This window comes from Anoplophora glabripennis, unplaced genomic scaffold (genome assembly GCF_000390285.2).
Source record: "Anoplophora glabripennis isolate ALB-LARVAE unplaced genomic scaffold, Agla_2.0 scaffold254, whole genome shotgun sequence".
NCBI classification, from domain to species: Eukaryota; Metazoa; Arthropoda; class Insecta; order Coleoptera; family Cerambycidae; genus Anoplophora; species Anoplophora glabripennis.
This window is the reverse complement of record NW_019416482.1, coordinates 663,952-678,945: the sequence shown is the minus strand read 5'-3', so window position 1 is coordinate 678,945 and position 14,994 is coordinate 663,952. Positions and strand designations below refer to the sequence as shown.

Genomic DNA, 14,994 nt, shown 5'->3' with positions numbered 1-14,994 from the left:
CAAATTGAGGTTAAAATGAGTGGAGGTTTTCAATTTAGCTAATCTCACATGTGATTCAAGTTATTTGGGATCACTTAGATGAAGTTCCTTTTGAGTTTTGGCAAATATGCGCGTACCATATGGCTCAATAAAAAAAATATTTAGGCTAGGGTTTAAATTTTCCGGCAAAAAATTGAATTGTAAAAAATGGAAACATTGAACGTTTGTTAAAATCTAGGACATACAGAGTTCTAGCCGCTATGTTTGCCAATAATAAATAATAACTAAAGATACTGAATGTGTTTAGAATGACGAAGAAAAATATATTTCAAATTTTGGCCAAAAAATTCTTCTATTAATTTTTACTTGTGTGAATACCTATTAAGTTCGATTTAGATATTCTGCAGGATTTTTGTTTAAAAAAATTATATTCTAATCAGCAAAAATTTTAAAATACTTTTAAATTTTTGAATAAGAAAGCATTTAAAAAAATCTAGATAACGCAACATTTTTTCTTATTTATAATAAAATATTGTTCTGATGAAATTAGTAAGCATTTTATTAAAAAAAATACATTAGTTTCATTTATAATATCTATAAATGTATACTCTAATTAAGCAAGCATGTAAAGATATCAAGGTAAAAAGAAAAATTGATTTATTTTTTTTACTATATTGATTTTTCTTTGAGACGGATATTTACATTTAGTCAAAATAAATTAATATTAGAATTTAGACAACAATGCAAATACAGGATGTTAGAAGTTTGACGATAGAATACATTAACATAAACAAAAAAAACTGACATGGTCCTAAACTCAATCATTTTCGAGAAAAAATTATCAAAATTGACATAACTGCGTGCATAAAGTACCATAAAATACACTTTCTTGAACTTTTTTATGCTTAATTCTAAAAAATTGCGTTGTAATAAATTCAAAATTCGATAAAATTCATATCGAGCAATGTGACAACAGCGCAGCGGTTACGAGGTACTAAGGTGTCCAGCAACCACCAATACGCAATTCAGTTGGTATCTGGATTCGACCGTGTCGGAGTGTTTCTTGCGTACCACTATTTCCTTTTCTTGAGGTGTTTTCCAGGGAGTGGGCGAAAATTGGATTCGAAGGTGGCGTACGTGCATCGAAAATGGTGGACATTTTGAGCATATGTTGCTTTTTGGTAAATACCTAAATTATTTTTAAAACGTATGATTATTTGGACGACGTGAATCTTTGGAAACTTTAATTACATATTTTTTAAATACATAATTTGATTAAAAGTTCCTATTTTTACTGATTCATAATTACTAAAATTCGAGCTAAAATTTAAGCACAACACTATCTTCGTACTACAAAATCGATATATTTTATTTTATTTATTTAAAATCTGGAAAACAATTGTCTTGAAAGAGAGAGTCCAAATATCGCCCATTTTGGCAATTCGTTAAAATTTTTGTATATCATTAGAACGTGTTACTGAGAAAGTTCCAAGATGAGTTCAGCTTTGATTTTGGGTGATACATGTCATAATACTCGCGATTTCATATAGAGCGATAGTAGAATTACTTGCTTAACGTAAATATTTTAAGATACGCTCGTTTTTCCCAAAAAATTCTTGAATTTTTGATTTTTAAAATTTTCACCGTTATCTTGGATCCACCATTTTGAATTTTGCAAATTTGATCTCGGATTAATAATCAGCGACCCCGAAAACCCCTGTATACCTAATTTGGTCGAATTTGATTCAATTTCAAAAATTTTGTCCGCCATATTGGATCCACAATCTGGAATTTTGAAATTCTGACTTCAGGCAGTGAATCTTAAAGGTTTAGGTGATCAAAAATGCATTGTGACGTCATTTAGTGCGACCGGCAACACGACCTACTTCTCGGCTGTCTTTCGTCACAATTACCATGCCAACGAGACAAAACTCAATCTGATGAAACAAAGTGGATTTGACTGTCTTTAGACTCTTGTTATTTACTACGCTCTTGCTGTTGGGCTACCCTGACCCTGTCATTCATCTTGGATTCCCGATCGCACTAAATGACGTTACGAATTAGCGCAGCACCCGTTTAAAATATTTCTTGTGCGCCATTTTTTGCCTAGGAAAAGAAAAACCGATATTTAAAATTTTTGTTAAATCTTTAATCTGGACCTATACATACCTAAACCACTCGCGGGCTAAGCCGCATTTTTGTAATGATTTATTCAAATTCCTACATTCAGTTTCCTTATGTCCTAATATAATAGCCCAGTGGACAACACGTACGTAATCATACGTAAACCCTGCGCACATATATTATGCGAGGAGAAAATTATTACGTAAGGAAGAAAATAAGTTTCATAATATCTTTGTCCCAATCACACTTACACTTGACGTGATTCTCCAAATCTATTAGCATAGTTAAGGTTGTTACGCAATGTGGAATTAGCATCGTACTCTACATTAGGCACTGGTTACATTGGATTTGGATTCGTAAGAAAACAAATACGTTTATTGACAATGTGTGTGGTTTTACCGTCTGCGCTCTGTTCTTTGGTTTATAAGCTACTCCACCGGGTAAAGACAGCGGCAAGAGACCACGTCGGGGGTTTGTGATACGGCCGCGAACGGCCTAAGCTGAATAGTTGTGGCCGTAGATTTTTGTAAACGGAAAAATTGGTAATTAAATTTTATCATCAGGGGCTTGATTTTTGAAAACAGGAGAACTGATACTCCAGAGAAAAAATTCACCTGACAAATTTCTCTTAAAAACTTAAACACTTATTTTTGAACGTTGAAGGAATCCAATTCTCTAGAGAATTTAATTTATGCCGTATGTCGAAGATATATTTGCAACTGACCAATCAGCGGGCAGAGTTTTCTTCAATATTTCAGTGCCATTATTGGCGACCCTGATGTTTAGTCACTTGATTTGATTTTGAAGGTTGTTTTGTAAATGTCATTATATTTGTCAGGGAGACTAGACATCTCCATGATATGCGTAGTAATTTAATATAACTTCAATTTGAATAGAAGTATATTTGAAAACACAAAAAATTTAATATTATTATAATTATGATGAAGCGTTCGTTCACGTCGAAAGCGCAAAAAAGAAATTAATATGCTTAGAAACAACGAAGAACTTTTTAAAATGAAAGTTTTCTTCTACTTTCACTCACAAAAAGGCCCAAAAACAGTGGTCAGATATTGCTGAAACTTTAAATGGTTTAATTAATGTTGTCGCGGATGGTTTACAATTTCTGCAGCTTGCAAATTATTCATTATATTTAGAATTAATAATAAATTATTTGGATCCATTACAAATTACAAATTTCAAATGATTACGCACCTTCGAACAGCGAATGAATGAAGTGACTTTTCGCGCATGAGCATGAGATGACATTTGGATTCAAACTATTCGGAGAAAACGCCAATTCCCCCGACAAAACCCTGTGGAATTATTTCTCTTGATATCTAGAGAAAATATTCCACAAGAAAATTTCAAAAATCACATTATCTGCGTGTCAAGAGAAAATGACGTAATTTTCTCTAATGAACTAATTCTCCTGTTTTCAAAAATCAAGCCCCTGTTCTACTTTAGTTTTCATTGGAAAAAGTCTCTCAATGTTTAAGTTTCAAGCAAAATTATTAGAGAACAAATTAATGTCATTTATTTCCTTATCTTTAGAACATGAAAATGTTAAATCAGTATTTCGTCAAAACGAATTCACGTGTTCCATATAAGTAAATGTTTTTATAATAATTTAGAATTGCGCAGGGATACATTTATATTTTGATATAATTAAGGAACGTTTGTCTTTGAGGTTAGATTTAGATTTGATAAAAAAAGTTGTATCAGTAGATATACAGGACAAAAGAGTCCTTCTAATTGACCACTGGCCACAGTTTTACGAGAAGCTTCCGTAGCCATGGAGCAGCGCAGTCAACGTCGTCAGATCTAAAACGTGCCCTAAAAAGAGATAATTTGTTATATGTATTAATTAACAATTAACATTATAACAAAAGGTATCTTTGGAACAAAGAGGCGTAGGTAAGTTTTATATGCGCATTAAAAAAACGTGGGCTTAACTTTTGGCGGCACAATATGCAAAAAAATTCGAAAAATGTCATATTTCTCTTCCTATTTAATTATGTATCTTTTCAAGAGTTGATTTTAGGCGAAAATGGAAGAAGAAAAATGTTTGTAATTAATTTTTTTACAAAATATGACTAGTTACAAATCGAATAAATCATGATTATTATTGTAAAAATCGAAAGAATCGCCAAAAATAGGGTTAAAAACCATTACTTTTTAGGGAATTTTTTTGGGGTCTTTAAATTGGGTATAGGACCTTCATAGTTGGCTCAAGAAAACTTCATGTTATGTCGAATCATCACACCAAATTTCATCAAAATCGGCTTTATAGATTTTGCATAATAATTTTGCAATCCAAATTTTGAAAAAAAAAATTTGCAAATTTCCAAAATTTTGCACAGCAAAAACCAAGGCCCTTAGATATTTGAAAATTTAATCACGCTCTCAAGCTTTCAAATGCTTTTTGAAAAATTCGAATCTGTCAATTAGGAGCTCTGGTGCTTGTTTAAACATTGGTCGAATTTTTGTACTTATAAACGATTAGAATAACTGTGAATATTCAATCAAATCAAATTTTTTAAAACAGGTTTTAAAAGTTATTGGAAAGACGCTTTTGGTCATTTAATTACGTAGTTATAGCCGATCAAAGTTAACCGTCATTTATACTAAAGCCAAAAATCTCGGTGGTATACGATTCACCCAAATATGGACTTTTTGAAACAGATACCTATCGTCTGGACTATAATTTATAAAATTAACGTTTAGCAATTAAACAATTTCATAGTTGCAAAAAAACAAACGAAATTAACTTGAAGCTGTCACTATCAGTCGAATCTGCCTTTAATTCACATGTTGACCACTGGATTAACCGTCTTTTGCATAAATTTCATCAACATCCATCGCTTTTTGCAATAATAAGGCGCAATTTTCGAAAACTGATTTTTCCTCGTTCGTTTTATAATGTACTACTACTTAATTCGACTGGTAGCCCAGTCGGGTTGTCATTTAACCGGGAAAAAATTAGGGACCACAATTTTATTATTCTAACCTTTAATAGTAGTGTAAATTCAGAATGGCGACTGAATTCCACCCCTGCGTCAGCCGTCATCTTGAATTTAAGGAAAAATCGTTTTTGCTCAATATCTCGGCCATTTTCAACTTGATGACAACAAAAATGGTAAGAACTTAAGTTGTTGGAAATGCGATTTCCTACAACTACTTTAATTACAAATTTTATCGTGCGATCGATATTTTTCAAGTTAAGGGGGAAAATAGTGACAAAGTATAATTATTGAATTATCTCTTTTGTTATTGACTATACGACATAAATGTACATAAACAAAGTTGGAAAGAATTATATTTTCTACAATTTTGATCTCTTTGATTTTTTCGCTACTACCAAAATTTAAGGTCCTACGCCTATGGCAAGCCTAACTAAACTCAAGGGATCAACATTCCATAGGCCTGACGTCTCCGCAAGCGTAGGACCTTAAATGTTGGTAGTAGCGAAAAAATCAAAGAGATCAAAATTGTAGAAAATATAATTCTTTCCAACTTTGTTTATGTATATTTATGTCGTAAAGTCAATAACAAACGAGATAATTCAATAATTATACTTTGTCACTATTTTCCCCCTTAACTTGAAAAATATCGATCGCACGATAAAATTTGTAATAAAAGAAGTTGTAGGAAATCGCATTTCCAACAACTTAAGACCTTACCATTTTTGTTGTAAAGTTGAAAATGGACGAGATATTGAGCAAAAACGATTTTTCCTTAAATTCAAGATGGCGGCTGACGCAGGGGTGGAATTCAGTCGCGATTCTGAATTTACACTACTATTGACCACCCCTAAAGGTTAGAACAATAAAATTGTGGTCCCTAATTTTTTCCCAGTCAAGCCCTTTTTTTGTCTAACCCGACTGGAGTATGGAGTATTTAGTTCGTACGAGTGTAGCAATGACATTTGTGACAATCAAATAAATCGAAAATATGTTTGACTTAAGTATGAAAGGCAGTCATTGTGGGACAAAAATAATAATTAATAATAATAATAAAGTAATATCACAGTAAACAGAGTAAATAAACGAACTCTGTCTACGTAGCCGTGTATTTGTGCTCGACGCATGCAAAAACACCGTGGAAACCATATTTATTATGTTTTTAGGACCATTATAGAACCACCTAAAGCCGGCCATACACTAAAATCAGCGAAACTGCCATGTAAGAATATTTTACTTTAAATTATACCTGTCCTACCACCATTTCCCTCATGATCAATTAGTAAAAGCAATATGTACAAATCGCCCACCTCGAATATGCCGTGTAGCCGTTACCTGACACTTGTGGGCCACGCTGGCGTAGAAGCCATCGTGCAGCCCATCACACTTGAAATCTATGTCCTCGGGAACCCTTTCATAGAAAGGATAGTCCGACAAGTTGTAGCCATTGAGCTCCTTGGGCAGATTAGGATCCCAGATATAGTCTAACTGCGGGTTACCCGTCAGAGTTGGCTTGGTCGCGTTCGGATCGCCGCTTAAATCGGTGGTGGCAGTCTAAAACAAAAGGCAATCGTTAATAAGGTAAAAATCAATGGTCTTGTTATTTTTTTGTTCATCGTTTCGATGTGATGGATTGTGCAGAGCCAACCAGAAATTGCTTGCTTTAAAAGACCAATAATAATATATTTTGATTAATCCATCGCATGAAAATCAGTGAAAGAACACGGTCATTTTTAGCGCGTAGTAATCATATGACAGACGCGGGAGCTGCATAGCCATTTTGCGACAACATTGCAACAGGAATAACCAACAAAGCTTTGATTGTGCGTTGCATATACATTATACAGGGTTGTCTAGATTTTAATAGACAAACTTCGGGAAACTACTAAACAACAAAAATTAACATCACTTTGCTCTATCAACATTAAAAATTAAAAACTTTTTTTAAATATCTGGAAAACGGCTTTATCAAATTTATCCAAATTTGGTACATATTTTTTTTCAAATATTTCCCCTAGTTTTGTATGCACATAGTCCAAATTCAAAGACCAGTGGCGGAGAAACAAGGATGTCGTTTACTTATTTAAAGTAAAACTTCTACGCCACTGAATTAACTGGTAATATGAATACATTTTATAATAGTCTGAAACATTCCGGATGAAAATACATTCTTTTATTTTTATCGAAAAGTGAATGGTTTACGAGTTGTGAGACATATTATTCGAGTAAACAAAGCGTTGAAATATGGAAAAATAAAACACATTTGGGTGGTCCAGATTTTAATAGACAAAAAATAAACTAATTTTTTTAAATATCTGGAAAACCGCATCATAATATGTCTCATAACTCTTAAACCATTCACTTTTCGACAAAAATAAAAGGGTGTTTTTTCATCCGGAATGTGTCAGGCCGTTGTAAAATGTATTCGTATTACCAATTAATTCAGTGGCAGAAAAGTTTTACTTTAAATAAGGAAACGATATCATTGTTTCTCCGTCACTGGTTTTTGAATTTGGACTGTGTGCATTCAGAACTAGGATAAATATTTGAAAAAAAGTTTGAACCAAATTTTGATGAAGCGATTTTCCAGATATTTAAAAAAAAAATTTTTACTTTTGTTAATTTCAACGCCCTGTGTCTCACAAATGGTGGCTTTCTGTGCCTATGTTCATAGAGCAAAGTGATGTTAATTTTTGTTGTTTAGTACTTTCTCGAAGTTTGTCTATTAAAGATCTGGACCACCCAAATTCTTTCTATTTTTCCCTATTTTAACTCTTTATTAACTTGGATAATATGTCTCATAACTCGTAAACCATTCACTTTTCGACAAAAATAAAAGAATGTTTTTTCATCCGGAATATTTCAGACCGTTATAAAATGTATTCATATTACCAATTAATTCAGTGGCGTAGAAGTTTTACACTAAATAAGGAAACAACGTCCTTGTTTCTCCGCCACTGGTTTTTGGATTTGGACTGTGTGCATACAGAACTAGGAGAAATATTTGAAAAGAAATGTGTACCAAATTTGGATAAATTTTATGGAGCGGTTTTCCAGATATTTAAAAAAATTGTTTTATTTTTGATAATTTCAACGCCCTGTATCTCATAAACGGTGGCTTTCTGCCCCTATGTTCATAGAGCAAAGTATATTTCCTGGTATTGCTATAAAACTCATCATTCTAGAATGACAACAACCTCGATAAAAACTTTTGCTAGGGTAAAAAATTGTGCTAAGATCGGATTGCAACAATTAATAAAAAGTAAATTTTATTAATAAAACAATATACATTTTAAGTAATATAACATTTCAATACAAAACACAAAACAGTAACTATTATAAACAGGACGACTTCAATTTATTTTGCACTACCACTACATGTAAATTGAGAGTGCCGGTATTGCAGTGAGTTTTTATGCCAGATCTAGTGCTGTCAGTTATCGTAGCGTTTAGTTCTGGGTGTTCATTGAGGCTGCTGCTGTAATTGTTTAAGTTTACTGTGCTTGTTGTATTATTGGCAAGGTTCGTATGCACAACTGAAAATGGTAACAATTTATTTGCGATTGAAATTTTATTTTGTATAGAAACTTCTATATATGTCTCCGCTACCGTACTAGAACGCTACTCCCATATCGTTTAATGGTGGTAATATCGGCCCCTGCGTCGGCTAACAGACAGGCGGAAGAACATCTAAAGCAGTACCTTGTATAAGTGTCTGGATGAGGCAAATTGAGACAAGTTGCTATTTCGTTTGGCACATTCCTTATTTTGTTGACGTCAACCACTTGGTTAACACATTTTTCGTTTTAATTACATTTTTTTTCTAGCAGAAATCTATTGTCAGGTGCTTCTTGTAAAAATCTCTCAATTTTTTTTTTCCTGGTAAATGCTCGTCTTCACTTTCCGAGCTTATTTTGAATTAAACACTCTTAAGGGGGGTATCCACTTGTGGCAATGCTCCGTAACGTAACAATGAACATGTTACGGCCTGTTGCAAAAGGTGACACGGTTCCTTGCGAAAGTATGTGTGGTTTTGGTCGTATCATTCATTCCGTAACGTAACAAAATAAGGTTACGAGACGACACAGGAACATAAACTCGCAGTATGAACCTGTCTGCAATAATGGATTCGTCACTGCAATTGCAGTTAGCAGCAGCGTCATATATTTTTATTCATCATACAATTTTGAAGAATAAGAAACGGAAATCTACGGAAATATTTTCTTTACTCCACTCCATGGCACAAACACAGAAAAACACACTCTTCCTAGTCACTGCAGAAAACAAACTGGATACCCGCCTTTAGAATATGAATTACAATATTTGTGTAACATTTCTCTAACCTATATTTTGTTAGGTTTAATCAATTTAATTTGCTCATGGCTACAAAATACTTCGCTCAGTGTATTAAAGAATAAAAATAAATGACTATCTTTAAATGACAATAAATAATAAAATAATTTTTTATTTAAAGAATCTTTTCTATGTGTAAGGTTGTTATTAAAATTTTCTACTTTGCAATTGCACTAACATAATTTTCAAATGCTGCCAAGGTTCTCGAGATAATAATAGATGAAATGAATTAGCTGGTGTTTAGAGAATACCATCTAATTATATAAGTGAAAAAAGAATACCATTGGGAAATTACTGGGGTTTGAAATCAGTTCTTACTTAACGAATTACGTGCCTACTATTGATAGACTGAAGACGCGATTGGATCTTGGATCGCAAAAAGATAATAATAAACTATAAAAACAGTGTTATGTAGTTTGTTTGCTAACTATTTATTATTATTTTTTAATTACGCAAAAGTGGCTTTAGCCTAATACATATTTACCCTGAGTATGGACAAAATATATTGAAAAAATTTGATATTCTGATTGAAAAAAAGGTAGAGATTTTGTCTACGAAAATTATTCATATAATCCTCACAGCCTTCGGCAGGAGATTACCTTTTAGCTGTCCGCTGGCATTTATAAATATTTACACACCTGCTTAAGCTCGTGCCGCTAACGCTGGTCGCATGGTTTATAGCCACGCTAGAAAAAAATAGTAGAAAGTGTAATATTCAGACCGCGTCGAAATTCCTTCTGCAACGAATTATTAACAGTAATTTTATACTGCATTTATCACACGTATTTCACGTTAAAATTTTAGTAAATTATACACATTTCGCTCCAGTCCGTGTTTATTAAATGAAAGGCTACCTACAAAAAGGATCTCGCGATACTGGAAAGTTAACAAAACTGAGACGTAATCATAAACAGAAGCACAAACCGGGAGGAGTCTAAGAGATAATATCTACCTGACCATTTCAAACCTGCCTAATCGATTCAGCTCCTTAAAGGTACAAAAAAGTTAATCGTAGTCGCTAAAATCGTTTCCCTGCAACGGTCAATTTGGTATCTTAAGCATCAAATTGAATCTCCTCTTTTTGTTAGAAATCGATCAACTTTAAGAGCAAGGCTTCGTTGTGCGGGATCGACAGACTTTGGGCTCATTTTCAGTGAGCGTAGGTCGTAGTTAATGTGAAAGAATGTTTTCAACAATTTCTCTCTCAAAATGATTAATGAAAACAAAGCGCGGGAAAACGCAGGGAAACCATGTTGTGACGTCATACCGTTCGTTAGTGTAAGTGGCTAGCCCAGATGGCTGGGTACCAGATACAAAAACAAAAAAAATTAAACTATCATATCTAGTTAAAAAAGAAACGTAATTAAAAAAAAAGATTGAGATTTTAAAACGCGAATGACATTTAGACGAATAGAAGCAGAGTTATTGCGTCTGTAGTGACAATATGTTTGTGACAAAAATGAGCACGAACAAAGAGTTAATATTAAGTTTTGTTTTAAACTTGGTAAAACTTTTACTGAATGATGAGCAACATTGGCCAACCGAAATCCGTGATCTTCATTGAAATTCATGGAATTGGAACTGAGCATCTCAAAAACATCGCAATCTCATCGCAAAAAACTTATTGCATTTTGATCGAAAATTTGTGCTATCGAAAAGTGTCTGCGCGGATTGTTCCGCACTTATTGTTAGCTCTTTCTTGAACCATAATCTTCAATTGAAGTGTGGGTAATCTAGTAAGGAGTATTTTTTTCTTGTCTTTTTTTTTCGCAGGTGGAAAAATACCAATAAACAGGTAAAAAACTAAAACTACGACACAAATAAGTAACTTTAAATATCTGGATAAAATATTTGTAACTCTTACGCCATTCAAACAATAATAGTCCGGTCAAATTAGTCATAAAAATAGTGGTCAAATAACGAAAATTCCGACAGAGCTAAATTTTGGTGGAGACCTTGGGTACACCATTAGAAATAAAATGTCAAAAGTCCCCACCAATCCCATGTGTGCTAAAAAAGTTATTCGGGGTCAAAGGTCAAAATTGGAGGTTTTTTGGATTTTTTTCGAAAACGGTAATTTTTATCAAAAAAGTAGTTCAGACAAAAATTATAGATCTTAAAATTATCTACAAAAGTGGTCCATATATTTTTTTTCTAAGAATCATAGTTCCTGAGATATCCCGATTCTAAAAGTTGAAGGAGTCACGTTCTACATGATATGCACATATATTCCACGTATATACATAGTCAGGCACTTAATACAAGTAAAAATACCTATTTGTGTTTCTTATGTGTATAAACTATACTATTTTGAGAATATACACTCAAAAGAAACTCAGTCCCTTAGTCAATCCCCTCTACCCACATGGCCTTGAATAACATCTGGCTACTCTATTGTAAAAACTTTTATAAAAAAATACACGAAACAAGAAACAAATACAACTATCTTGTCTTCCTCCAACATCGACTTCTGCCAATCAACACTTGTATCGAATATACTATCAAGTTCAGACATGGCTAGGCAATCAACTGAACCCAGAAGACTGGGGTTGGAAATTAACAGATAATACTTTGGAACCGATTCAAACTTTACTCCCTGCTCCGGAAAAACTCCTAAACACTATTTTTTGCAATTGCAAAAAAGGTTGTAGTGCTAAATGTGGCTGTAAAAGAGTAGGGTTACTGTGTTCTCGAAGTGTGTACTAATAATTGCCAAAGCCAGTCTTGCTCAAATGTCCAATTAAATACAACAGACGAAGATTCATGTGATTTCGATGGAGAGATAGCTGATTCATCTTCATTTGAACAATTTATGAACATCCATCAAGAAGAGGAAGAAGAAGAAGAAGAAGAAGAAATCGAAGAAGACATGACTGTTGAAGTCGACTTTGAAGAGTATGAATCAGATTAAAATATCAAAAGAAATCAGAACTACAGTTAAAGTCAATAACCAATATCAATATCAATAATCATAATACAGTTAAGAGTATTGTCCCTGAAAATTCCGTCATAACAGTTCGTGGAGTAGGCCTACCAGGGAAATTGTTAAAAAAACAAAAACGCGCCAAAGTACACTACCTCGCAGGTGGTGTGGAAATGTGTGCATATTGTGTAGAATTATGAATTATGAAAATGAATTTGATTTTATAAGTAAGATTGTAACAACTTTTAAAAACGGAGCATTTTTGAACCAAGATGAGTTGACTTCCATAAATTCAACTGTTTTTATCTTTGGAATCTGTCGTTGCTGTATGACCNCGATGAAGAGACAGCTGATTCATCTTCATTTGAACAATTTATGAACATCCAGCAAGAAGAAGAAGAGGAAGAAGAAGAAATCGAAGAAGACATGACTGTTGAAGTCGACTTTGAAGAGTATGAATAATCAGATTAAAATATCAAAAGAAATCAGAACTACAGTTAAAGTCAATAACCAATATCAATAATCATCATGCAGTTAAAAGAGTATTGTACCTGAAAATTCCGTCATAACAGTTCGTGGAGTAGGCCTACCAGGGAAATTGTTAAAAAAAACAAAAACGCGCCAAAGTACACTACCTCACAGGTGGTGTGGAAATGTGTGCATATTATGTAGAACGTGACTCCTTCAACTGTTAGAATCGCGATATCTCAGGAATGGTGATTCTTAGAAAAAAAGTATAAGGACCATTTTCATAGATAATTTTAAGATCTATAATTTTTGTCAGGGCTATTTTTTTTATTAAACTTACAGTTTTCGAAAAAAATCCAAAAAACCTCAAATTTTTACCTTTGACCCCGAATAACTTTTTTAGCACACATGGGATCGATGGGGTCTCCACCAAAATCTGTCGGAATTTTCGTTATTTGAAATGTCTATAAATGTTTGGATTATTTTGTACCTCTTTTCTTGTTTTTTAACGTGTTCTAAATTTGAAGCAGGCTTATGTCGGTTCTGCACTAATTTGATTTTATAAGTAAGATTGTAACAACGTTTAAAAACGGAGCATTTTTGAACCAAGATGAGTTGACTTCCATAAATTCAACTGTTTTTATCTTTGGAATCTGTCGTTGCTGTATGATCACTGTTTTCAAGAATATCCTGTATAAAAGCTTAACAACTAATAATGAGCTTGTGATGAATAGGATATTATACAAAATAGGAAAAAAGGCTATTGTGACTTGAAAAAAAAAAAAAACATTTAAATTGTAGAAACTTCATTTAGGTATATTGTGTCCGTTTTTTTTTTGTAGTAAATTTTATGAGTACGAGTTTAATTTAGAATAAAACACGTCATTAACATCAAGAAAATGTTAATGAATCGACATAAATATTTTATCCAAGATGAACTTGATTTGCCAGACATGGTAAATTCCTGGTAATTTTTAATAGACTTCGACCAGTTCGAAGACCTTTTTTCGACAGTTCAAGTTCGTACGTTTGATACTGCTAATGCTTTTCGAGGATCATAAAAAAAAACATTTAAAAATATATTCAATTCCATTAAATTAATAAACAATTCAAAACAATTTTAAAACTGAAACAAATCCTTAGTCGCGAATATCAATTTTCCCTCTCAAGTTTGATAAATGGGCAGCTATTACAATACACCTGTAAAAATCACTGTTGTTTGGTAACATTAATTAAAATTAGTAATTTCCATCCCACACTTTCAACGAAATGTTCAGTTAACACGAATAAAATCCAAATAATTGACTGTTTTTGCCAAGGTTGCACAGTAAAACTGTGGGTTTTAATAATAATATCGTTTAACTGTACTTGTTTACATTTTCTTGGCAGTAACGGGTTTTGGGGCCTTGAAGAACATTCGCCAAAATATCGTGAGTAGGCAGGTCACGTAGACTACTAAATAAAAAATTGGTATGCACTTCTGACAACGACGACAGTTTGGAAATGCCCTTTTGAAGGTTGAGAAGAAATCTGGATTTCAACATTAAAAACCAGATTTGAATTCTGAGACACATTGCTAATTTCATTTGATCTTATGAAATTAACCTTCGGACCACATTTTTAACTAGTTTTTATAAAATGGTTGCTAACAATGCTAACTTAACTTTGGGGCCTGATTTTATAAGAAATTAACCACTGATTGGAGTTGCTAATTTCAAGGTTAGTTAACAACTAATATCAAAACATATATTTTATAAGAATAAGCAATAATTGATTTAACATCGTTGGATTGTTTTCTTTGGGTTTTTTGAAGTCTAAGGTTTATGCCAACAAGCTCACGACCACCCACGTATTAGAGAAGAAAATTGAGCGCTGTATCAACGAAATTTTAAGCGTATTTATGTAAAACAGTCATGAAAATTTTCGACAAAAGGATGCGTATGTGCCAGCAAAGCCATTAAAACCAAATACCCGATATGCTATTCCATATATGTATAAGTCTATACTGTATATTTTATAAATCAATAAAAAAAAATACAATTTTTAATTAAAATCTTCTGTCGTTTGTGACTAAATAATAGATAATTAATTCTACCAGATAGCAAATATTCATATTTTTGAGAAATTTAATTAATTTCTTACGATTTTCATTTTTCAGTTTTTTGGAATATTTTTATTAATGAATAA

At 32.8% G+C, this 14,994-nt stretch overlaps 1 protein-coding gene across 1 annotated transcript in view; it reads right to left on the bottom strand.

The window, feature by feature from the left end:
• LOC108908133 (DNA ligase 1-like) overlaps positions 1-14,994 on the bottom strand; it is a 69,721-nt gene that overhangs the window by 10,096 nt on the left and 44,631 nt on the right. Inside the window, exon 4 of the mRNA XM_018712059.2 lies at positions 6,399-6,617. Within this exon, the coding sequence (XP_018567575.1) occupies positions 6,399-6,617 (219 nt within the window). The remainder of the gene's footprint in view (positions 1-6,398; positions 6,618-14,994) is intronic.